The sequence below is a fragment of the Galleria mellonella genome, unplaced genomic scaffold (genome assembly GCF_026898425.1).
Source record: "Galleria mellonella isolate WM207_F2 unplaced genomic scaffold, CSIRO_AGI_GalMel_v1 utg36, whole genome shotgun sequence".
NCBI lineage: Eukaryota > Metazoa > Arthropoda > Insecta > Lepidoptera > Pyralidae > Galleria > Galleria mellonella.
In genome coordinates, this window is record NW_026442086.1 from 4,812,612 (window position 1) to 4,840,284 (window position 27,673).

The following is a 27,673-nucleotide window of genomic DNA, read 5'->3' on the forward strand; positions in this document are numbered from 1 at the left end:
GATATACAATTTAAACATTACATACCTTTATTTCATGAGACTGTAACATACTCAAAATTCGTCGGTAAGATTTTTTTTTTAATTTTCAAAGTAGTTTAAAAATAAAATTTCACTTCCATAAAAAGGAAGGATACTTTATTTACCATTACCTTACTTAGGTTTACACACTATATCTTGTCTCATTAAAAATATATATAAGTGTCTATAGACACGAACAGTATCATGGACATAACAGAGCATCGACAATGATACTTTTGCATTATCATGCCTGAGGACTTAAATGTTATGCCTGGATACCCTATAATTTCAATGCTATATCTCACCCCTGAAACTCAAACAGAGCTATACAAACACAATTGCTTTACGACAGAAAAAAAGTATACTTATTTTTAATACACTTATAAACGTATCAATTATTAATATCAAATATTTTTCCATTCGTTTCCTGTTATAGGACCATTGACGCAGTGGAGTCTGTAATTCTTGGAAACTGAGTATATTTTAATATCGTGTTGACAAAGTTAAAAGGTATTTTCCATAATCTTGATTCTGCTACAACCTACACATCAAGGATAATAATTTTCGACGAGTATTATAAGTTGTTTTGAGTGAAAATTTATGAAGATATTATTAGCGGATACCTTAAGGGCATATTAAAACACATCGATTATACTGGTGGTGTATTGAAAAAGTCTTTTTTTCTGTGGATAAATATGGAATATTACATCCACCTAAGCTAATGGTATACAATGGCGGAGCGTCAGTGAGGATGAGACCAGGAGGATGAAGTCAGGTTAGATATATTACGAATTCACTAGGAAAGAACCACGATGGTTTTCAAAGGGATTTCGTGGTAATGGACCTGATTGGATGTATTGCAAGCACTGGGGACTAACCTTTTCATTACTAACAATCCATTCCTCCCACTGAAAAATAACAGGTATGCAAATAACAGGTTTTTTTAAAGTTTATATGATTACATTGTTAAATGTAAAGAAAAGAGTTTAATTGAATTGGAACATTTAGCATTTTATCGTTTCTGCTTATCAAAAAAGAGTGATATATATATATATATATATAAATATGTATGTATATATGTGTTAAATACAATATATGTTATATTTTTAATTATACAAAAGACATTATTGTCTTTTGACATTTAAAACAAGAGTCTATAAATACCTCTGATAACCTCATTAGGTATTACTCTTGTATGTGTTACATTTTTGATATTTACCAGATTTTAGGCAATAGAATAAAATAGAGCTTGTAACTACTATCATACTGAAGCCTTTATAGTCGATCTAAAGAACTCTTTTTCGAATTAATTAATTTATAAATTACAAATGTACAAGTTTTTACTTATTAGAATCAATTTATTCATATTGTTTTTTAGGCACATATATTATGCAAATGGTTCTATATAATATTGACACATATACTTAAATCGATTACGATTAACGACCCAAAAGATTTTGGAGTCAGACTCAAATCGCAGTATGTACGAGGCCTTCGCTTTACCCATTCATAGTTCGCTCACACTGGCCGACTGAGCCTGCCATATTTAGCTCGGGTAACAATACAATAATAAACAAAAATAAGTAAATTAAATACACAATAATAATTTAATAATAAAAAAATAAATAAAAAAGTTAGATTAAATGCTCGCGTTTAAAGATAAAATGCTATTTACTAAAAGTTGAATGTGTTAGTGATTTATTATTTAACAAGTTTTAAAGGTAAGAGTAAATTAGTTTATTGAACTTATTTAAACTAAATTAAGATCTTTAATTTAAGAATGTAATATAAATATCTAATTTAATAAAATTGATAATTTATAATTAAGTAAAATTAATTTGATTATGAAGAAATTATTGAAGAAAATGTTAATTGTTAATGAAACATTTTATGCAAATTAGCTAAGAATAATTTATAAATTCAGATATAGTAAACATAATATGTGACACAAGATATATTAATTAAGAAAATTATGCAAATTAAAATTTGCCTTTCTTTTGTCATAAGATTTACATTTGTTTGTTATAAAATAACAAAGACAACGAACATAGGGAAGAAAATTTTTATCACTAAGTCAGTGAAAACCTGCTATTGGCTTTCTATGTGGATAAATTGTTGTTACTTTAAGCTATAAATTGTAATTTGTTACTTTTACAATAAATCAATAAAGTAAATATTTTTTAGAATTCTTATACTTATTAATATAATTATATGTATTAATTAAATTAAAATTCTTAATTCATTTTTACAATTTTATTAATTTAAAAATAATTACATTAATAAAATTGTGTTTTAGTGAAAAATTTTAAAAATATATGTTTCGTGTAAGAATTAGAATTAAATATATAAGTAAATTATGGTCTCGATAACTTATCCGAAATGTGTACTATCGAAGATTAGTCAAAGGCGTTTAAAGCATTAAAAGTCTTGAATTGAAAATAAAAATAATATTTTTTAAAGATTTTAAACATTTCTATTTGTGTTAGTGAAATTTAAGATATTAATATAAAATTTTTGCTAATATTATGAATGTGAAAGTGAATTTGTTTCTTTGTTATCTTTTAGCTTACGTTAGCGCTTTAAAGGCTCAGCCAATAGTCATAAAATTTGGTATGCACGTAATATTTAGAATGGTCGAAGGCATTTATCCCGTTTAATATATCCCCTGTCACGCGAACGAAGTCGTGGATAAAAGCTTATAATACATAGTATGTAAATTAAAGAAATCTATTCCTTAAAACTACTGTTAGTATTTATTAATAGGGTCTAAAAATTTTTTTTATAGAAAATTTTTACATTATAAAAAACTAAAAGATATACTATATTAATTCTCGAAAAAATAGAATTAACCTATATCTATACTCACGGAACTACAAAATAAATGTCGATACTTATTTTTTTAGATATCTTTTTTTAGTTTACGGCAATATAATTTTTTTTTTCTAGACTAAGAAACATTAATGAATTAATATTCATTTACAAGATTTAAGGAATTTATTTTGTTAATTAATAGACTGTATAATTCTATATTAAAATAAAAGTATTAATGAAATATAAATTGATATTAATATAATTATTCAAAAATTTATAGATATTTTGAGAAGGGCTTAAAGGTCGCAATTACAAATTGAACAACGACAGAATGACAATTGAGATTATGACCGATCAAGCGAAAATGGAAAAGTACAAACATTTGTGTTTACTTTTCGTAAAGTGTAAATAATTATCTCTGTGTCAATAAACGGAACTAGCCTTGAACTTTACCGGTTTTATGTCGATTTTTAAGCCGAATCTTTATTTATTACATAGGAACTTATTTAAAATTTACGAATTTAACAACATTTTTGTTCATAGATTATGTTCACTCAATAGCTCATAATTGTATTGCCGTCTTTCTTTGTCTTGTTTCGGAGGTTTTTCATAATTAGGCGTCAATTTTGACGTAGTCCCTAATGTTCTTTTTAGATTAAAAGGCATTATGTATACACTTACATATGAAGGGTTCCCCGTTATTTGATACAAGTAACAAGATGCCCATTGTTAGTGATTCTTGTTTAGTTAATTGTATTTTTTTTAATAGATGATAATGGAATGATAACCCCACCTGCGTTATTGGTATACACTAGCGTGAACCAGTGAGGGATGAATAGTAAGGATGAAAAGGCAGGTTATCGTGAGGAATTTAACGATAAATTAGTCATGATTGTTTCCAGGGGGAATCGCGTGGAGGTCGACTTGATATATTGATAGCGATGGAGACTAACCTCTCCATTACTAATCCCTTCCCTGCTAGTTAATTGTATTGAGTACATTGATGGTTCAAACGCATTGTAAGGAGTCAGTGTATTCAGGTGGCTCAGGATCGTTCCTTATGGCAGTCTATGGAGGAGGCTTATATTCAACAGTAGACAAGTACCTAACGACTGATCGGGAATCCATAAAGTTTCTTACTCGTATTGCCCTTAAGATAACTTATTACTTAATTCTTATTGAAGTAGGTTGTTATTTTGAGACATATTTTTTTATACCACTGAGGTGGCAAACAAGCATGTGACCCACCTGATGGTAAGCGGCTACCGTAGCCTGTGAACGCCTTGGCATATTGAACAATTTCTCTGAGCACAATCTGTTGTAAAACATACAGAGTGAGGCAAAATCTCTCCTTATACTTAAATTAGACATAATATCTTAAATTAAGTTTTTATCTGCTGCTTCATTTATATGACCGAGATATTTCGATCAACTGACCTGGAAAAAAGCTAGATAGCCTTATGTCCTTCTCCATTCTAAATATTGCATTTATGCTAAATTTCGTGATTGCTGGCACCAATAGATAACTTTAAAAAAACAATCTCACGTTTACTTTTATAATACTAATAAAGTATATGAATGAATGAATAAAAATGAATGAATATCTGTTTGCAGGAAACATGGTAAGTAGAAACATGGATGTTAAAATAATAATACGCCCACATACTTCGTTACAATTAAGCATGCAAAATTTAAAATATTTAAATATTGAATGAACAATGTTAATAATTCTTATAAAAAAATATGTTATATAATATTATGAACTTATCGTTTGCAAAAATATCGAGTATAAAATATTTTTTGCTATTTATGTTTGAAAAATAATAAAGAAAAGTCTTTACCTTACTATACCTTTTTAATACTCACTACCTCTTTTCGATGTGTACAATCGTATGCTAGCTTCAAAACTTCTGTCAAGTCCTACTTTTTCTTCCTTTAAGTACTATTTTCCTATATTCTCTCTTCATCTTCCTCTTTCAGTCTCTCTTATTGTGTGTGTGCTATTAAATGTATGTTTATGTATATTGCATATATAACTGTATATAATAGTATAGTATCTATATAATAGTGCGCCACCTACCCTTTGTCTTTTTTCTTAATGTCCTCTATCTAAAGGTTGTAAAAGATTGTTTAGCGATAAAGTCGCATTTTTTATTACTTTGCAATAAAATTAATTGTATTTATTATTTTTATGGTTAAATAAAGTGTAAATTAATAAATAAATAAATACTTGAAACGTATTCTGAGTCACTTGCGTCTACAAATGGCTGTTATAGCTCATCGGGGAAATCTGACCACTAATGATATACCTAATAGTTCTATAGAATTAGTATAGTATAATTAAAAAAGAGTGAATTTTTAGAATCCAATGTATTAATGGATATAAAATTAATTAGTTATACGGCATTAGTACCTACTATTACCAGAGGGAGACTTTGTACAAAAGTCGATTGCTTGGGTACTTCTGTACCATTCATGTTTCTACCGTGAAGCAGTTGTGTTTGCATGGTTGTGTTTCGGTTTGAAGGGTGGGATATGGCGTGAATTTACAGGGTACAGAGGAATAACATCTGAGTCCTCACGAATGACAACGCATGGGGGGTATCATGGACGAAACAATATACTTTGTTGTGTCCACGGTACTGCTCATGTCTATAGGCGACGGTTACCACTTTCCATTAGGTGGGCCGTCAGTTTGTTTGCCATTCTAAGTTGTATAAAAAAATATATTGATATTTTCACACAAGTCAAATTATTTCTTTAGAAATTATAATATATATTCTAATAAATTTAAATCGATTCTGTAGTTTAGAGGCTGTATACTGTGTCATCCGCTGTTGTTATATACGGACTGCAAAAATTAGCTTCTCCTTTGGTTTTGTCTATATAGTCGAATAATAAATGTATATGTATGCATAGTAGTTACGAATGTAGGTCAAATATTGGGTAGCCGCTAAATACTCTAGGTGCGTTAATTAACGTTAATTTTGATATGTGTATACGTAGATACATCTTAATAATTGTTTATGTTTGTGTGGGAATAGGTAGTTATTAACATGTTTACATTTTTTAGTTTTTTTTTAATAGATGAAAATAGAATAGTAGCCCTGCCTGCAGTATTGATTATGTTTCAGGGGTAATATTGAGGGATAATAGGTGAGGATGAAGTCAAGTCAGTTGGCTCATCGAAACTAGGGCCTTTCTAGGGACTGTAGTTTGACGTTGTGGTCAATTATAATTTACCATTAACGTAATTAAATGTTTCTAAAGAATAATTTACTATTTGTTATTCCACAAAATTCTCAATGGGGTTAAAATTAGTATGGAACTTACATGAAAATAAATTGAATAGTTTGCAAAAAGAGTTATCAGAATAGACGTGGAATTCAAGTTCGAAGTGGAGTTCTACTTTTATCAATCTGTCTGAAATGTTTTTAATATCAATATGTCACTGGCACATTTGTGTTATTTATGTATTCCAGATTCAAATTAAAAAAGTAAAATAATAATAAAGGCAATAAAATTTTGTTACATTTTATTTTACTAGTTTCGTGTGTTTCAAATCTTTGCATTATTTTAAATTTTTCACTTTGTATTTTGACTTTGTATTTAGTAATTGCTTTTTGACTTTGCATTGTATCGGAACAAACAATCTAGTTGAATCTGGTTATATCAGATTATAGATATCCTTGAATATCAACTAAGGAGAAGGGAACGTATTTGCACGCTTTATGTTATAGACCACAGATTAAGCTATGTCACGGAATGATGACAAATTGAGTTTTTTATCAAGTAATATTTTTTTTATTATTTATCTATGACTAATATTATTTACTATATGAAACGCCTGTGATTTTGTCTGGGTGGTAGATATTTAATTTATTTTATTAATATCTCTTAAGTTTTGATTTTTAACTTATTTAAGAAAAAAAGTTCTCTATAAACTTAACTTTTTTTTTTGTTTTAAGAAAAGGATACTTTTTTACACTATGTTTTTTAGTAGTTATTTTATTGTTTTATTTTAATTTCATATCTAACAACGAAGACTCGGTACATTATCCTATTAATATTATAAATGCGAAAGTTTAAAATAGATGGATGGATTTTTTGTTATTCTTTCACGTAAAAGCTTTATTTAGTAGGTTGATAGTATTTGAATGAAGATTTGGTAAGCTACCAAAGTTTATATCTTAACTAAGTATATAGAATATTTATATGCTGATTTATGCGGGCAAAGCCGCGGGATTCAGCTATATACGTTTACGTATAATAAAATCTAGTATTTGCATGAAACAAAGCCTTTGTGATATCGATCTTGTCACATTAATCATTCTATTATTATTAGAGTATACATGTGTATTTAGCGCGGCACATGATATTAGCAAAGATATATTTAAAAAAATCACGACGCACCCATTGTATAATTTGCAAATTGTTGTAATTTTCATCAGAGTTAAAAGAATCCGGTTTAAATTACATAACATTATAAACATGGTTTGAATTGTAAGTAGTAAAATCGGATGGTGTTTCATATTATATATTTATAAATAGAGGTTGGTAGGTACATGCTATAACACTTAGATATGTACTCATTATATCAGCCTTTAACTGTCCACTGCTGGATAAGTTGCTCCTTACGGGGTTTTTCTAGTAATTGCTATGCTTGATAGGCCTATTGGCAATCGCAGTTAGGCTTAGGAGATGTTTTAAGAGGGACGCTGCTACCCGTCCTTCGTCCTCCCTTAGTCACCCTAACTCTTACGACACCCATGGAAAGGAAGGGGTAGAATATTCTATGCCACTAGTTAGTAGTGTAGGTAGTATAGCTATATCCTTATCTGTGGTTTAACTTAAAACAGTTTTAATATCAAATAATAGCTGCCAGTCTTTTTCTGAAGAGTAGTTTAGTTTTGAAATCAGCTAGTATGTTGGTACTATGCAAAAGTATTTTGAATTTAAAATAACAATAACTTATTCAAAATTGTTACAATAATTGAATAACATATAGGTACTAAAATACATAAATTAAAGCGATCTAATGGAACCAGTATTTCAAGTTATGTAGGCGGCTTGTTAATTACTCACGCAGCTGGTATTTTGTTGTATTTTTTTTAATAATAAAAAATATATTTCATGAACATTTATTTATAAAGCTACTAAATACTTTATTGAATAAAAATCTTTAATATTCATATATATTTTTTGAGACATTACAGATACATATTGTAGATATTGCACAAATAGGAAATTTAAATATTATATAAGATTTACAATACATTATGTATTTATTTATTAGGATATGAATATTACAGAAGTAATAAAAAACAAAGTATTTAAAAACAAACTTGAAGTTCGCTTCTAATCATATCGGATTTAGTTGTTGGGAGGTAAATTTTGTTTAGTTTTATCCTAGTGTACATTTAAAAACTTCTGAATATTCAGAAGTTTTTAAATGTACACTAAGGTTAACATTAAAAAAAAATATAAATATATCATGGTCATCTTCATAACGATTTTTAACTGTCCACTGATGAATATAGGCCTCACTCATATGAGGAGTTTTGCCAATAGTTGCCACATTTGGTATTGACAACCACAGTTAGGATTTAAGAAGGACTTTGTGAAGGAGTCAGGTTAAATACTTTTATTATAATTTAGTATGTTAGCACACCTGGTTTATAACATTGATTTGGTTTTTGCTGTTGTAATTATTTTAATGAATAAATAAATACATATTTTATAATACTCTAAAAAAACACTTGAGTATATTAATCACCAGTATTGACCGTGTAGCCGCCCCGGCATAGAATGGACAATCCCTTCCTTTCCCGTGGGTGTTGTAAGAGGCGACTAAGGGCGCTTATGGTGGAGGAATTGACAGCAGTATCCCTCTTAAAATATCACTACGAGTAAAAGCCAAACTGCGGTTACCAATCCGCCTGCCAAGCGTGGAGGAAGCAGAGGCTATGTTCAGCAGTGGAGAGTTAACAGCTGATACAATAAAAAAAAATACAATTGTCCTGTAACCTAGTTTCAAATAATTTCAGAAAAACCAACCATGCCCGAAAAGTCCGTGGTGTTTGGCACGAACGAAAAATGGCGGATCAACCGAAACATCTTCGTGCTTGGCTTCGCGTTCATGATCCATTTCACGGCGTTCCACGGCGCTGCCAACCTGCAGAGCTCGGTGAACACTGACGCTGGTGCTGGTGCCTTCACATTAGCTGCTATATACTTCTCCCTTATATTGTCCAATATTTTGTTACCGGCTATAGTTATTAAGTGAGTATTTTTTATGCATTTTTGAAAGGAAAATTTTCGTCGCATATAGACATGAACAGTAACGTAGACGTCACAGGATACACTGTGACACCCATGATACCCTTCATACGTCGTCGTTACCGAGGGATACAAGGTGATATCGAAATCGTGTACATATTTCCCAAGCGGACATGAGTTGAAAAACAACAAAAAATATTGAGTCTTTTATACTAAAATGGTATTTTCACAAATACATTTTTTTATTATTAAAATATATAAAAGAAACATCTCTAAATATATTAAATTAAATTAAAAAGATTATTGATAACTACGTAATACAGTATACTAAGCGCATAGATTGATTTGATTGGAACAAAGTGACCTACTGATACTATGTGTATGCAAAATTTTTGACGACTGCGTGAGCCTCAAGAGGTATTAAACTCTCTTTCATGTTAGTAAGGACGTGACAATATTTTTTTCCAGATGGCTAGGTTGCAAATGGACAATGGCATGGTCGTTCATTACTTACATGCCATTTATAGCGGCTCAATTCTACCCGAAATTGTACACCTTGGTCCCAGCCGGCATGATGGTGGGTTTTGGTGGGGGGCCTCTTTGGTGTGCTAAATGCACCTATTTATCTGTGGTGAGTATAGTCTGTTTAGATGGAATTTTTAATATATATTTAATACTTATTTTACTTATTTCTAACGGCAAACAATTAAAGAATTTACTACCTATAACATGCAGTACATTTTAAGAAAATTATTTGTGGGAGCTGGTACCTGTATTAGGTATTAAACCTATATTATAATTCGCCAAGTTAATTTAATGATAGGGTAACCAAATTTTGTTGAAATTATCACAGAAACTCAATTTTTGACGGTTGTAAATTTGATCCCAGCATATTACAAACATTTGCAATCATGAGTATATCAGTTTGTATTTGCCTGTATGTTTGTTATATGTAATATACGTCCAGTATATGATACTAAGTTTGGAAACAGATGGTGCTGTAGTATTTATTTACATTCATCAACTTTGTGAAGATTAAAATAAGTTTTTTGCGGAACAAAACCTTAAATAATTTATTCAAGTTCTCTTATTTTATACATGGATTTTTACTACTTGATATTCAATGCAATAAAAGGCTCAGTACTTTATTTGCACTATGGCAATATAAAATCGATGAATCAGACCAATATTTAAGGTTACGAAATATAAATTTTTTTAGTATGTATCTTGGGTGCGACTTTTCAATATTTTTAAATAAATTTGAAAACACTGTTGTCAGTTCTTTGTGTGTGATGTTGTTTGTATGAATAATTTTGCAGGTCGCAGAGCCATACGCAAAGTTGTCCGGCGTACCTGCCGACATTTTGGTGGTGCGATTTTTTGGCCTCTTCTTTATGTTCTACCAAATGGCGCAGATCTGGGGCAATCTCATATCTTCCAGCAGTAAGCACCTTTGTTCATGTTTATTCTCCTATACGCATAAATTAAAGGGTATAGAAGCATAACAGCTTAGTCTACATGAGTGACAATTATGGTTGTTAACTTCTTTTTAAGCCTAAAGGGACCAAGAACTTTAAAAAATACGAGATTTTTCTTTTTCACCTTAGAAAATTTAAATTAACTGCCTTTCATCACCATATCAGCCCTTAACAGTGGACAACACTGTCGAACATAGGTTTTCTCCATTAGGGAGCAGGGGTTGCCTGTAGTTGCCGCGCTTGTTTGGCGAGTTGGCAATCGCAATTAGGCTTTGGTGATGTTTATATTATATTCAGTTTTATTTAGATTTAAAACTGTAATGTAAAATTTATTATAGAATACTACACACCGTTAGCAATTCGATTTTAATTAAATTTGGTGCGTATCTATTATTGAAAAGAAACATACGAATTTTCGGAAATACGGAACGTGGCCTATTTCGATGGGATAATGAAACTTATACGATATATAACGGGATATCCCAAGAAATAGGGGACGATTGGCAACGCTAGTGGCAATGCACGATGTGTGATGCTTTACAGTATATTTCCTTATGTCGGCGGTGCTGTTCATGTCTATAAACGATGGCTACTACTTTCCATCAGCTTCTTTATCATTCCATGATGTATAACAGAAATAAGAACTTAAAGAAAAGAATAGCATAGCATCGTACTTTTGGGTCAATGGTTTCTTTTATTTCTGTGACGGGGACCATAGCTTGTTGCAATTACAAGTTGCATAAAAAAGAATATGCCTGTCTATTATTGTTATAATTGCAATTATTAACGGTCCACTATAAATCAGTTCGCGGAATGCCCGCAGGTGAGAGGCTGGCTCTGCGTGACCTTCACACAGAAACCGCTTCTCATTTAAGATTCAATTAATGGCTGTTTGTGTTCCTCTTGGTGACAAATTAACATTCACGTGGTTATTTACATTTAGTATATTTGATTGAATTGTAGGCACGGCAACGTTGGCAGATCATGTTCGTAAATTGTATTATACGTAGTTGGTTTTTTTATGCAACTTAGAATAGCAAACAAGCTGACGGTCCACCTGATGGAAAATGATAACTGTCGCCTATAGACATGAATAGTACCATGGATATAATAGAGTGTACTGTTTCATCCATAATTCTCTTTATGCGTTGCCATTCTTGAGGTCTAAGGCGTTATGCTTCTGTACCTTGTAAATTTATTCCTATATCCCACCCATTAAGGTCATGCAAACACAACTGCTTCAGGGTAAAAACACAAATGGGACATGGTACTCAAGCAAAAGACTTTTGTTCAAAATCTCTCTCTGGTGTGGTATATCGCATTAGTGAGCATACCAAATTGTTCGCCCACTATTGGGGTTTCCTACATTAGACTAAATGACGAAAGGTCAAATGACCTCGATATGTTTGGATACTGCCAGTCTGTTCTTTCATATAATATTAATATTTAATATATTTTTTTCAAGTTTCTGAGCTGGCAATATAATTTCAAGTTAAAAAATGAATACCTCTTATTTTGTATAAATCGATAGGGTCAATGACAAGGGTAAATAAGTAGATATTAATGAAATGTTTTATTTTACGAATTCTAGCATTAAGAAATAAATTTGTATTTTTTTTGCTTAAATTTGTCTTCGAAGCTAAATAACACTTCAAATTTACTTTTAAATAAAAATAATTATAAATAGATAAATAATTTACCTTTATGTTTTGTAGAGACGACATAACATGATTTTCTGATAATATTTATTTTACATGTATTCGTAGTAACATGATCATCATCATCTCAGTCATTATTTGGCCACTGCTGAACATAGGTCTCCCCCATAGACTGCCATAAGGAATGGTCCTGAGCCTGCATCCGCTGATTTCCTGCAACGCATTTGAGGTCGTCACTCCATCTACTGGGGGTCGTCTTCCTATACTGCGTGTGTCCGTACGGGGTCGCCACTCAAGAACCTTTCATACCCATCGGTTGTCGGCTGTTCGATCCATAAATCGATGTCTAGCCTATTGTCACTTCAGCTTGCTTATTCTTGAAAGTAACGGATACCATCAATAAATATTTTACCAGGGAGAGTTGACGGCAAGCAGTCGACTGATCGTAATACTAAAAGACAATATATTACGTAATATATTCTTCTTTTAGTGCTTCTCAAATTAGTGAAACTTGCTTACCAGTTCACGGAATCCGTCCTTGTTTCTTGCGAGATGGAATAATTCGACTGCATTCACAATGCCCGTCCACTCTCAGATAATGTGGAGCTAACGCTTTTTTCTATGGTTCTTCTTTTGCCAGCAATTTTGTCCATAATAAAATTTTATTACACCGACGCCAAATAATTGAGACAAGGGCAGAAAGATGATAATTCTTATTAACTTGTATATAAAAATATTTAATATTACGTGTGCAGTTCTAAAATCCTCGCTCGGTGAGGACACAGTATCGCTGAACGAGACGTGGACGACTTTGATTGGTGACGTCACTAATAGTACAGTGCGCCCACCAGCTCTGAACTTGGGTTCTTGTGGAGTCAACTTCTGCAGTGGAAGCACTTCGGAGGTATGTATTTATGTTTTCTAATTAAAAAAATATTTTGTTACAATCCGTTTATTTTACTGCCTAAAGAGAGAAGGAAAGAAAAAAATAAAAGGGAAGAAAAAGTTTATGCATAAAATACGAATTATAATCGCAACATAATATTTTTACCAAACATAATCATAAAAAATAATATATTAAAAAACTTTTACCCGTGACTTTGTTCGTGTGACCAGGATAAAAAATAGCTTATGCCTTTCTCCATCTCTTATGGTACGTATATACCAGATTTCAAAGTGATTAGTGAAGTATAATAAACAAATAAACAAACTCACTTTCACACTTATAATTAATATTATTACTAATATAAGGTTTAACTTGTGATTTCGTCCACTTGATCGGGGTAAAAATACCCTATGTGGCAAATACAGTGAAAACAAAAAAAAAATTCAACACAAGATAAACTTAATTCACAGTAATGATTAGTTAGTCGCATCGTTCTCTAGTATGACGATTTGCCAAGTAAATTTTTAGTGAATTAGTTGTTATTTTGCAGAAAATCATATCACTGGTTAGTTGATTACATTGGAACAGAATAAAATAATTCTAATCAACTAATAAGTCTATCTTTGTAATACAAACATATTTTTACATCCTTACTGATTTAAAACTTTGATGTCCTGGTTATAGATAATAAACAGATTTTAAATTAGTGGCTATAGATAATTTGTTTTCAGTCAGTGCTGATTTCAAAGATAAGTCCTCATTTTTAGGCTGATAAAAGTCAGTAAAAAAATTGCTTTATAAAATTGTTGACGTTCTTATTAAAAGTTTAGCGTCTTTTTTGTTTCGTACAAACTATGACATCATGACGTCAGGGCATAATCCGGTACCGTAACTAATACATAAAAATGTAAATTAATGCTAACATTGTTATAGGACAAATCAATTACCGTACGACTCACAGTGTATACTTATAATATATTATTTTTTAATTCAACATATTATTACTTGGTTTCCGTCGAGAAACGCTTCCTTGTGCCCTGACAGTCATTTAACAACTTAAATGTGATTTGTACTCTGCAATTACTAGTAATAGCAACAAACTACTACAAAATTACGTTTGTTTTAACAACAGAAATTTTAATTATCTGTAAAATCTGTAACTTTAATTGTTATTTAAAATAGTTCATGTCGAAGTGTAGCGATGTCTGAATTATGTTAATTAAAAAAAAAATTACAATTACTCGTGTGAGGGTTACCATCATCTCAGTTATTATCCGTCCACTGCTGGATATAAGCCTCCCCCATAGATTGCCATAAAGAACGGTCCTTACCCACCTGCATCCCCTGACTATCTGCAACGCATTTGAGGTCGCCACTTCATTTAGTGTCGTCGTTCTACACTGCGTTTGCCCTTATGGGATTGTCACTTAAGAATCTTTCTTCCTCATCGATTGTTGGTTCTTCGAGCTTGTGACCATGCCATTGCCACTTCAGCTTGCTTATCCTGAGTGTGAGTTACCCTCTACTGTCAAACATTTCCATCTAAGTCTCCTTCATAATGCAAGAAGGCCTGTGTTGGGTCTCAGTGGATGACGGGTTTATGCCCAAAATACGAAGCGACACTCATTATTAAATCCAAACATTTGAAAATTTAGAGGTTTAAGCTGGAATTCGATTTGAGATCTTTAGAGCGCACTCAAGCTTTGTTCAACTGAGCTGCCATAGCGTATTATTGCAGAATTAAAGTTTTAATTCACAATCAGATCAGAGGACTTTAAAATAATATTGTTCATAAATATTGAAATGTTTGCTTTTGAAAATCGAACGATTTTTTTAAAAGTCATGCAGAAAAAGAATAGAGTGTATTTTTTTTTTAATTTGTGTATTTCATTACTTGCTAATATATCCACAAATCCTTGTGAAAAACCTGTTTTTATATATAAAAAGACTAATATATTGATTCACAAAGCATATCAATTAACCACGTTACACGATAACCATGACCGTGCGAGCTGCACAGCCGCCCTGAACTTGAACTGGCGTACTGGTATTTGGTCAAACTTGTTTGTTAATATCTCGACTTGATATGGTCAGCAATTCACTACACTCAGGAATACCAATGAGGTTGGCAAACCATACTTTTTGTTTTAATCGTTCAGAGTACTTGATATTGGAAGATTAAATATTGCTACCTACTATAACGAGTTGCAAGTTGCAATTTTCTAGTTAGTATAAAAATATATATTGATACTTGCAATATGTTTTATATATAACCTGGTAAATAAGTTGACAGTATGCCTGATTGAAATCTATAGACATTAATAGTATCGCGGACATAATGCGTATTATGAGGCCCATTGTACTTCTCATGTGTTGCCAGTTTGAGGATAAGTTATGCATCAGTATGTACCTTATAATTTTACTGCCATATATCTTGTATTTTTACCTTCAAATGATTGCATAGCTCATAGGCGTATGGTTGCGGTTCATGGGCTCCCCCCTTTAAATATGTTTATGACATAGCTGCTTGTCAACAAAAACACGAGTGAAATGAACGACTTTGGGAGATATCAGTGAGGTTGGCATACAATTATTGTTATTTTAATCGTTTAAATGGCTGGTTATTAGGAAAGTCAAAATTGTCACTGGTTAATAGAGTCTAAATATTATCTTTATGATCACACACACACACACACACAAAACACACACACACACACACACACGCGCGCGCGCGCGCGCGCGCGCACACACACACACACACATATACAATGTGAGCTTTGTGAACGCTTACTTCTTAATAAGGAATATTTTATAAATTCTAAATTCGTAATTGGCTGTAAGTAGTAAAACTAATATTAAAATATTATTATAATTATAGAAAATATTATAGATTTTGAAGATCTGTTGGATTTAAATATAATAAATAAATAATTTCTTTTAGGAAAACACAAACCTGGTGCCACCATCCGAGACGAAGATCCACGTAATAGCGGGAGTATACCTCGCGTGCATGGCCGCCGCCATGTTACTAGTAATCGTTGGTGTCGACTCGCTTACCAGGTGACATTTTACAAATATTTTACACACGTAAAGCAGTTGTGTTTGCATGGCTGTGTTTCGGTTTGGAGGGTGGGATATGGCGTGAATTTACATGGTACAGAGGAATAACACCTGAGTCCTCAGGAATGGCAACGCATGGGGGGTATCATGGGTGAAACAGTATACTCTGTTATGTCCATGGTACTGCTCATGTCTATAGGCGATAGTTACTACTTTCCATCAGGTGGGTTGTCAGCTTGTTTGCTATTCTAAGTAGTATAAAAAAAAGAAAAAACATTTACGTATTTTTTAATACCACTGAGGTGGCAAACAAGCATACGGCCCATCTGATAGTAAGCGGTTACTATAGCTTATAAATGCCTGCAATACCAATGACATTGTACGCTCAAAGAACCTTTTTACCTCTTTTTAGGCTTTTGTATGAAAAATGCAAGAATTGACTCTCTTGTCTATTCTCCTCAGGAGAAACTTTATTGTGAACTGGATGATAGAATCATAAAAAATGAATAATTAAAAAATATTTATAATGAAATTTAGTCGAATAAAAAATACTTTAATTCTTGACATATTTATTTATATGTTTCTAATATTTTAACATCATAATAATTAGCTTAGTGATTTAATGAGAAATTTTTCGATAGATACGGTATTAGGTACTAACCATATTTATGGAATGAAATGAGACTGCAACATTGTTACAACGGAAACCGATACCGATTAATTTGTTTGCACAGCTATAGATACTAATTGAAATGTAATAACTCCTTAAAACAATTGTTGTAAAAAGTTTTAAAGACGTTTATATGTTTCTTATACCTTCGTTTTTAAACTGCTGAATTGATTTAATGGTAGTTTGGTACATGAGTCGGCTGTATCCTAACTTACTATATAGAATACTTTATATATTAAAACTCGTGAAGCGTCTAATAAATGAATAAATATTCACATCTACAGATACACATCGGGTCGTAAGATAAGTAACGAAGGCAAGTCGGGTGTGCGCCTGCTGGCGGTGACGCTGCGCCAGCTGCGGCACAAGTACCAGCTGTTGCTGCTGCCTGTCATCGGCTACATCGGCGCTGAGCAGGCGTTCATGGCGGCTGACTTCACACAGGTACTTATCACTCTTATACAAATATCCTACCTATATATAGGTACTATATATACTCCTATTATTTTTTCATTAACGAGCCTATAGTACCTACTACTTACACTAGTCTAAAAACTAACATAAAAAGTTTTTACTCACACTAGCCTTTTTACTTCATGTACATTATTTATAGATGAGTACATATGAATCGTCATCGTCGAAATAACTTCGAAATCATAATTGTTGTAATACATGCCATATCACAGCGCCTGCGCAAATTTTCAAAGCACTAATACCAAAAGTTATGTATATACAATGTGTTGTTTTAAAGGCGCGATGCTTTGACTTTCTATATAAATAGGATATAGAACAACAATAAATTGATCGAACTATGTTACAAAAGTGATATTTGTAAAATACGGAGGAAACTATTTATTTACATGCTAATACCCTTACAGGGTCGGATAAGCCATGTTGGGGCCCCTAAGGCAATGCACGTCTCGTTCAGAAAAAATGCCTATTATAATTATTTTAGAACAGGGGTTCCCAAATTTATTTTGTCTACTGCCCACTTTGAGAATAAATTATTTTTTAGCGCCCCCATTTTTTCACCTACTTAAAAACTACTATTACTTCAAATTAATTTAATCAATTATTGTGAGCTATATTAGCGAAGAATAAACATAAAGTCTCTTAACGCCCTCCTGTAGGCCTGCAGTGCCCACAAGGGGGCGTTTTTTTTTGATGGGTGAAAATGGTATGGTAACCCCCGCCTGCGCTAACGGGATACGCTGGCGGAGCACTAGTAAAGGGTGATAGATGAGAATGAAAACAGGCTAGTTACCCCATCATGATGAATTCATCAGGAATTAACCATGATAGTTTCCAGGGCGAACCCCGAGAAGGTCGACCTGGTTGGGTATATTGCTAGCAATGGGATTCTCAGTCTCCATTACTAACAATCCCTTTCCCCCAACAGGGGGGCGTTATCGCCCATTTTGAGAAAGGCTGTTTTAGAATAATATGAAAACTGTTCCGAAATATATTATAATTAATAATTTTCATTGAGGATTTGTAAATTTATTACGAAAAAAATTCAATAAATACGAAATAAATCTTCAAAGGTTTTCTCTTAAGGAGACGTTTTCGAATTTTTTTTTAATGGGCGGAGGACTTGCATAGTTCTAAATCATATAAAACTCTTTGTTTCCAACGCAGGCATTCGTGGGTTGTGCATACGGCATCAGCAATATTGGATACGTGATGATAGCATTTGGTGTGTTCAACGCGCTGGCGGCGCCCCTCGCCGGCGGGATGGTGAAGCTCACCGGGCGGTATCCGGTCATGGTCACCGCGTTGGTTAGTGTAACAATTCTTCTTAAGTTGCCATCTTCTACCTGAGGTTGGCGATCATCATGGCGATCTTGAACTTATCCTCGCCATCCTGAGAAGGTTTGGTGCTCTTACCGAAGCACTGCCTTAAACTTATTAATGCCGGGGATTCGGCGTCTTCCCGGTCTTCGGCCATCTTAGTTCGAACAACAATAAGTTAGTATTACAATAAGAAACAATACTGCTACTCATGTGAGGGTGTCGCCCTTTGATGTTAAGAGTTTTTAAATCGCTAACAGAGCATTTCGAATAATCAATAAAAAAAAAATTGGCAGAAAATAGCGACGTTGCCGCACTAAAGCTAAAGTTATACACGTTCTTAACAGATCCTGAACTTGTGCCTGCTGTCGGCGCTGCTGCGGTGGCGGCCCGACCCCGACCAGTGGTTCGTGTTCTACCTGCTGGCGTCGGTGTGGGGCGCCGCTGACGCTGTGTGGCTGGTGCAAGTCAATGGTGAGGTTTATTTATCTACTGGCTATCCCTCGGTCAATTTTTATTTAAGTTTTCACATTAAATTCTTTGTATTTTTCTCAATGTCCTCTACCCAAAGGATGTCTGGAAGAGATTGCTTAGCGATAAGGCCGCCTTTTGTATCACTTCTCATTAATATTTACTTGGTGCAATAAATAATACTTAATATTGACAGCTCTATCTGGTATCCTGTTCCCTGGTAATGAAGAGGCGGCTTACTCGAACTTCAGGTTATGGGAGTCGACGGGCAGCGTGCTTTCATATGCGACCGCGCCTTATCTCTGTGTCCGAACCAGGTATTCTTAACAACATACATTCTAACACTCTTATTAAAATAAATGAAAACCTTTTATAAACTCATTTTAACTATTACATTGTTTTGACACTTACTATTAAATTGGAAATTTAGCATAAAATAAAGAGAGAAAACAGTTTAACAGCTAAAGGTTTGTTTAAATTAAACTTAATGAAAACAAGTGGAACTTATTGTATCCCTTAATGGGAGGTTTTGCAAGTAGTTACCTGGCTTGATAGGCAGATTGGCAATTTCAGTTAGGCTTTGGTGATGTTTTAATAGGTATGCTGCTGCCCATCACTCGGCCATTATTTTTCTTTAGTGACCTCTTACGACACGCACGAGGAAGAAAGGGGTAGCCCATTCTATGCTGGGACTACATGGCAAAAACAACAAAACGACAAATTTTTAAATATGGCAGTGAAATTCCTGGGTAACACTGTAGTCCTCAGGAATGGCAACACAAATGCAATTCCTTTGGTGTTGCGCGTGCTTATTTTACTATTTTTTTTTATATTTAGAATGACAAACTAGCTGACGGCCCAATTGATAGCCTATAGACATAAAAACTATATATACATAAAGTCCCGATCGTGAATTAAAATATGTGTAAACAACGTTAATATATACTGCGACACCCACAATGATGCCCTTTCTGAGGAATATGATTTCTTTTATGAAACTTAGAATGGCAAACAAGCTGACGGCCCACCTGATGGAAAGTGGTAATCATCGCTTATAAACATGAGTAGTACCATGGACATAACAGAGTATACTGTTTCGCCTATTATACTCCCCATGAGTTGCCATTCCTGAAGACTCAGGTGTTATTCCTCTGTACCATGTAAATTCACTGCCATACCCTTGAAACCAAAACACAGCCATGCAAACATAACAGCTTTACGGTAGAAACACGAATAGGACAGAGGTGCCCAAGCAAACGACTTTTGTACAAAGTCTCCCTCTGGTACATGATGTTATACCTTTGTTATTGTTCATATTTTATTATTAATATTTTCAGGTTATATATCCTATTGGGGTTGCTTATATTCGGTTTCTCCGGGTACACCACAATAGAACTGATGGAGTACAGAGTGAAGAAAGCCCACCATCGGGAGAGGAACTTCGACCTTGTGGGGAAAAGTGATTCCTAGTACCAATATGCCGTTAGTGTTTTATAAATGTACAAATATAATAATTTTTGAGTTAAACTATTTTTAATAGAAATTCTGCTGCATGTTGTTCTTAATATTTTTTTTTTTTTTTTTTTTTTTTTTTATTTTATTATCAATAAAAATACAAGTTACAGAATTTATGTTCCATTAGCATTTAGAAACCACGTAGGTTTATATTAATACTAAATACATTAAAATTATTTAGATTGTATTAAAACCATGCAAGAAGTATCGTTTTAATTTACACTTGATGTTGCTAATAGTAATCACTAGACAATATTAATCACTAGACACTAATCTGGCCAATTATATCATTATATCAGTCTTTAAACATCCACTGCTGTACATAAGCCTCCCCTTTGGAGAGTTTTGCCAATAGTTGCCACGCTTGCTATACATAGTTAACAGAGCAATGATCCCAGATAAGGTAATTTTGTTGATGGTTTCCATTGTGGAGAACATAATATTTGACAAACTTAAGTTTAATCAGTATAATTTATTATTTTCGGTAGTACGTCGTCAAATAGTCATAATGTATTTTTTTTTTAAATTGGGCAGTTTTAAAATTGATAGTTTATTTAATATGGTATTAACACATATAAAAAATACACTGGTAAACACTTATATTAGCTATTACCCGCGACTTCGTCCGTATGACTAGAATATGTCCACTGATCGGGAAAATTAGTAGCCTCTGTTCTTACTAATTTTTTTTTATGGTTTGTGGTACAGTATTAGATTAGATTAGATTAGATTTTTTTATTTGCGAGAACATTGTTTTTTACAGATATTGATCTATTAGGTGAAGTACAAATGTTCGCCTTATATTCTAAAGCATGCAAAATTATTAATAGGTACAAGATACATCACATTTAATACATACATATATGTGCTAATTAATAATAGAGTACAAATTATGTCATTCTGTAAATAATTCTATTAAGGCATTTAAGGCATCCCGTCCTCGCTATTGGATACGGGTGACGGAATGCCTATACAAGAGGGTACATGGTGAACGCAGTTTAGACGCAATATTTGAGGAGCATTAGGAAGGTACTACGGCCGGATACTGCAACAAAAAAAAGAGTATGTGGTCGGCCCCCGAACTGGCGACTTCTGCTGTAGAAAAAGCTTATATTAAGCTTAAAGTTAACTTTTATACTAAATTTCACGACAACTGGTTGAGCTGTTAAAGCATTAAAAGGTAATAAACAGTCAAATTTTCATACATTTTTTCATTTCACTGAAATAGGTTAAATTTAGGTATTTAAATTTGTGTTCAAATATATTTAGTTCTAGAACTTCAGTTCTTCACTTCAGAATTTTAGAATGAGGTTCCATCTGTCTACTTCGTAGAAAATTGTAGGTAGATTCTTCATCATATCAGCCAGTAACTGTCCACTGCTGAACATAAGTTTCCTCCATATCTAAGGAGAGTTTTGTCAGTACTTGCTACGCTTGGCAGGCAGGTTGGCAAGTAACAGGCACTATATCTATGATTCTGTAAGAGATTTGACGTGAAGATAGAACATTTTGGAGATACTATTTTATTATCTTAAGATTCGTTGACAGTAATTGTAGTATAAAACACATACGCATACACACACACAAAGACATTTTTTTTCCAATATTAACTTAATTGTTCTTTTTTTATCTCCTACTATTAATTATTGTTTTTTATTTTTATTTTTGGATTGTGTAATTTCAGCGGAATGCATTTTGTTTAATTATTTAAACACATATCGGTTGGGGGCCTGGTGATCTGCACTACAGGTCTTAACCTATTACAGACACTAGACCACTATACCTCATAGCAGAGTTCCATATTATTTTAATTTTATTTTATCCTAAATACCTATGTGTAAATTTAAGTTGTTTGTCAGGAGACATAAATAAATATATTATTATTATTATAAAAATTAGATAATTTCCCAAAACTAACATAGACTTTGATTTCATGTTTTCTTAAGAATTATATAATTTTTTTTCAAAACAATGTAATAATATTATAATTTACGGCTGCAACTAGAACTTAATGGTTACTTTTTAAGGTTTGAAATATTTTAATTTGTATAAATTTGTTACGAGACAAAGAATTTTGTGATTGTTTATTGTGTCATTTTTGTGTAAATATATATAAATTTTTTTGTAAATAACTTGTACAAAAATATGTATAAATAAAACAACAGGATAGTTTCAATAAAATCATCGTTTTATTCTCTCCACATAAATACTTATTTTTGGATTAAAGAATCCTCGATTACTAGCTAAACAAGTTATTTTCATTATCTAAGTACAATTTTCGATTAACAAAGTGACTAAAACCATGTCTCGTTATACACAATCATTATTCACTAAATACAACAAACATACAGGTTCTTTGTATGGGGAAAATCGCAGGTAAATCATAGCTGCTTTACATAACGTAGGTACAAGAGTGTGTTTAACAAGAGAATTCGTTCAGAATAAAATAAAATTGTACTTAGTACCTTTCGCAATAAAGTTCATTCGAAAATCAATGGTTTTGTTGATTTTTGAAAATAGAACCCTATCGCTGACGTCGTTAAAATCAGCTTTATTTTTTAATTCAAAAGCATCCAAAGGAATTCTTTTGCAAAACGCAAATTACGAATATAAATATATAGTGGTAGATAGAGAGGTAGGTCACTGTCAATCATCAATGATAGATTCATCATCATCGTCATTGAGACAGGAATTGTATAATTTATAAAAAGCATTGAATCAACTTTGACACAACTAAAACAATAAAATATTTTACTGTCAAAAGTTGATTTAACAAAAAGTTGTTGGCTGAAATTAGGTATAGTCAGAGTTGATTTTACTTTTTACAAATCATAATTTTTAAATACATTTGCAAAAAAATACTGTGTTATAAGTACGTTTGAATGGTATTAAATTAGTCGAGAATGGTGATAACATATCGTCAACAAAAATTATAATAAAAAATAAAGACTGGAAGTTTTAAGTACTCAGAACGATTTCCATTTCTCGAAATCAGAAATCTTTATGCCTGTAAATTATTATACATGTTGATATAGAATGGTTACATTAAGTAGTGCGAAGCCACAAATCTCGTTTTTGTTAAATTTAATTAAATTATACGCAGTTGTGAATCTATAAAAAAAAATTAATTGAAAATGTATGTAAGCGTACTTACTCGTATATCATTTTCGAACGGGTACACGTATTTGGCTAATTTGTTTGTTGCTGTGTTCATAAGTAGATAAGGTTTGTATGAAAGAAAACGTTTTATTATATTGAAAAGTATACCCGTGCGAAGTTGGGGTGAGTAGTTAGTTATATATATAGTTATATATATACTAGCGACCCGCCCCGGCTTTGTACGGGTGCATATTACAACACATCACATTAGAAACCTCTAAAATTATCAGTGTTTCTCTACTATATTATGCATGTATTATACATATAAACCTTCCTTTTGAATCACTCTATCTATAAAAAAAAAACGCGTCATAATCCGTTGTGTAGTTTTAAAGATTTATGTATACATAGGGACAGGCAGGCGGGAAGCGACTATACTATGTAGTGATTTAGCCATAAAAACATTTGGCATGGTGAGTACATTTAAATATTGTTAAATTGAACATGAATTTATTAGTTATATTTTTTAAGATCGCATTAGCTATACAAGGTATGCTATTAATTCAAAAACTTTTAATTATCGATTAAATGCAACAATTGTAAATAATTTTAATAAACATCTATGTATATTTAAGTAATATGATAGGACGGTGGTACCAACATTTAACTAGTAATAACAACAATTGATAGCAATTTATTTACCTAATTTAAACGTGACAAAAGAAAAAAAAACCGAACATATGATAATTCGTAAATATTAGAAATTAATATCAGTTAATTTTGATTCATAATTAGATTAGAGGAAATAAATATGAGCCATACAATCGGCCGGCCTAATTATTGTTTTCATTGTTTTTCGAGATTCTTTTTATTTATTACGTTTTGATGACAGATATATTAAACAAATTTGATTTATTGCATTCATAGACCTGACTGACATATATCTGATATGAAAAATAATACTAAACAATATTTATGTAACGTATTGTGTTGTGTGTGTATATTTGACATAAAAATGTCTATAAATTATAACCATTCTATACAACAAATATTATTAATTTTTCCTGTATTAAGTTTAATAGAAAAGATGTACCTATTCCTGCATATTATATATACATAAAATTGTTTAACGCACCATCTGTACATCGTTTACACATTTAAGTCACTGGTCCGTACAAATTACGTTAGTTACATGATAAAAGCAATGATCTATTTATATTAACATAAAAAAATCACCTATAAACAAATTCGTCGATTCATTACATTCTAATATAGTATAATTAGTTTTATTATTATCATCAGATTTAAAGCGTAGAACCGTAATACTTGTGGAAAACATTTTTTCTTTATATAAAGTATTTATTTACTAAATTTACAAAGGAAGACCGACATAAAGGCACAGACATTATTATATGCATCTATACCATTATTAGCACCCTCAATTTCTTATATATTCGCTGAACTTCGTAATAATGAAAATATTGTATGTATATAGATCTTATATATACTATTTTGGCAATTAAGGAGATTACCACAGGTAAAAAATATTTCTTTACATTTTTATTGTTATCGTCTAATAAAATGAAAAGGACATTGGATTGTAATATATACAAAACAGTTACACAAAAAATATACAGGCAAAATCGTGTTGCAGATAAATTTATACAAATATATTCTAACTATTTCTAATATATTGTAACAATTTATTGTAAACGGTATCATACTGAGCTTTATTCAGGTGTGGCATAAATAAATGCTATTTATAAATGATGTATGTATAAACTATACATCTTTTAACTATACATGTATAATTTATATACAAACATATAACTTTGTGACCCTGTATTATAACGACAGTAGTAGCCTCAAATATTAAAGTAATATTTTTACATTGCGGCCGTTATATACAAATATATTATACATTATATGAAATACTTATCGCAGGGTCTCTTAGCACCGAAAACTTTTAATATTACGAATCCCAAAATATTGTATGCTACGGGATTAATTAATGTGATATACAATAAATAAAATATATGTTTGTGAGAAAATTTTAATTTGTTTCACTAATGAGAATACAATGAATTTTATGTATTCATATTTTAAGTAAATACGAAGTTTTGTTTATGCTGAAATGAAAATACACATGTATTTAATATGTATATGTATAAAATATGTATAAAACACTAAAACTAACTAGTGTGAAAATACATCACAATAATGAGTTTTAGTGCCCATATTTTAAATTGTTGATTTTTTTAGTTTTATGTTCATTTTTATCTGTCATTATATTTTTGTGTATCAGTTCACCAACATACTTATTTTATTCAAACAAATAATTTGTATTATATATAAAACAGTTTAGTTATCATAAAAAATAAACAATAGACAAACATTTTTAATAGACAAACGAACATAACATTCCACAATCACATATAAAATAACAGTTAAAACATTTGGACGGTAATACGTTGTAACAAATTGTATTTACATTTATTAGAAAAAAAAAAAAAACTAAGATAATCACTAATAATAATCTAAAGCACTTAAAACGTAACTAAATGCAAAATCTATATCAGGAAGACTTTACGTTCGTGAACCAAATTGACTATAAATTAAATTAACTAGAAATTATTATGATAATGTGAGAGAAACCGGTATTTGTGTCTTTTATTCATCATGTATTTAAGTAGTTATAAATTATTTATAACAATGACATTTTTTGCAATTTTTTCACTTGCATATATGGAACTGGCATTTAAAAATTTTTCAAGCATATAGTTTGTGTAAAACAAGGTTTAGTACCTATATTTAATTCTGACAATATGGAAAAGTATAGTCCGATTATTTATTATAAAACTAAATATTAAATACGTTTGTATGGGGTTTGTTTTTGCGATATTTTCGGTTATTTACAAATTATTAACATGCTTTAAATTAGTTTCATAGAAAATTTTATTTCAATTTGAAAAACAATGACGTAAAAAGTTTTGTGTCGCATACAAGAATAAATACACATTTCTTAAATAGACGAGAGACGCAGACCATAGCTCATACTGCTTAGTTAGATTTTTTTTAACATTCAACGTTTCATTTATTAATCAAATTCTCTATGGTATAAATTTAAGCATGCGATAAATGAACAAAATAAAATTGAAACTTAAAAAACTAACATAAATCAAACGTTTAAGTTTTAACTGGGACTGGTGGTGTTACTTCTTGGTTCAGGTTTGAGTGCTGCACCATTTATTCGGGGCCCTGTAGGTTGTGCTAAGTTTGTGTTCGAGGTCGGATTCAGGGCTTGACACTGGGCACAAGGTTCTAGCCTACTCGCCAATGCTACTTTTAATTTTAAAGCTGGACCTAGCTTCATTTGAAGCATCCCTGTTAGCTGATCCTCGGTGACGAGAGGCAAAACTGCGCCGTCGATTCTTTGGTCCCGAAAGTTCTGAAAAAAATAAAATAAAATTGTAATTTGCGCGTCACTTCGAACAAAAAAGTTCGTATGAAGTCTTATGCAACCAGTTCATTGGATTTTAAAAATTTTCACTACGAAACAACTAGGTCTTGTATACCTATCGATTACGATATTCTGGATAGAGTAGTTGTTGTTGTTGATTTTTTTAGTTAGTTACATAAATTTATTTTTCAGTCTTATCGATATAAGGGCGATACGGTCATTTAAATATTATAGTGTTTATTTGCTCAGTATACCTAAATAGATAGTCAAATATATTGCTTTTGTTGGAGTTGAAGTTGTACATTGGAATCTTGTTTACTTAAACAGCAATAATTATCATAGGAATTGATGAAAATTACGTACGAATACTACAGATAAATGTATTAAATATGTTAAGAATGGATACGATATATGTGTTGTATTCATTCTTAACTGATGTATGTTATATGTTACAAATAAAGTGTATATGAACTTTAG

General features: G+C 31.6%; 2 protein-coding genes across 6 annotated transcripts in view; one reads left to right on the forward strand and one right to left on the reverse strand.

The window, feature by feature from the left end:
• The first annotated feature begins 685 nt into the window (after positions 1-685).
• LOC113520633 (UNC93-like protein) lies at positions 686-22,704 on the forward strand. Of its 2 annotated transcripts, none has more exons than XM_026906021.3 (12): positions 686-793; positions 8,877-9,111; positions 9,577-9,739; positions 10,428-10,551; positions 13,000-13,148; positions 16,072-16,190; positions 17,145-17,304; positions 18,499-18,639; positions 18,999-19,125; positions 19,319-19,439; positions 20,460-20,685; positions 20,889-22,704. In XM_026906021.3, exons 1-11 carry the CDS (start codon positions 784-786, stop codon positions 20,590-20,592), a joined length of 1,482 nt encoding a protein of 493 aa, XP_026761822.2. In that variant the 5' UTR covers positions 686-783; the 3' UTR covers positions 20,593-20,685; positions 20,889-22,704. The 2 variants fall into 2 exon arrangements, with proteins under 2 accessions (XP_026761822.2, XP_026761823.2); XM_026906022.3 differs by lacking the exon at positions 686-793 and adding an exon at positions 1,496-1,739.
• Positions 22,705-22,804: 100 nt separating this feature from the next.
• Positions 22,805-27,673, reverse strand: part of LOC113520816 (mucin-1-like) — a 353,173-nt gene continuing 348,304 nt past the window's right edge. For all 4 annotated transcript variants that reach the window (XM_052897289.1, XM_052897290.1, XM_052897291.1 and 1 more), the window contains one exon: positions 22,805-27,184. In XM_052897289.1, coding sequence (XP_052753249.1) covers positions 26,930-27,184 — 255 coding nt within the window. In that variant the 3' untranslated portion in view covers positions 22,805-26,929. The remainder of the gene's footprint in view (positions 27,185-27,673) is intronic.

Excerpts from the sequence above, each read along its gene's own strand:
- LOC113520633 (XM_026906021.3), top strand. Across the intron at positions 17,305-18,498 it reads TGGCGGCTGACTTCACACAG|GCATTCGTGGGTTGTGCATA; the intron begins GTACTTATCACT and ends TTTCCAACGCAG. Across the intron at positions 19,126-19,318 it reads GTGGCTGGTGCAAGTCAATG|CTCTATCTGGTATCCTGTTC; the intron begins GTGAGGTTTATT and ends TAATATTGACAG.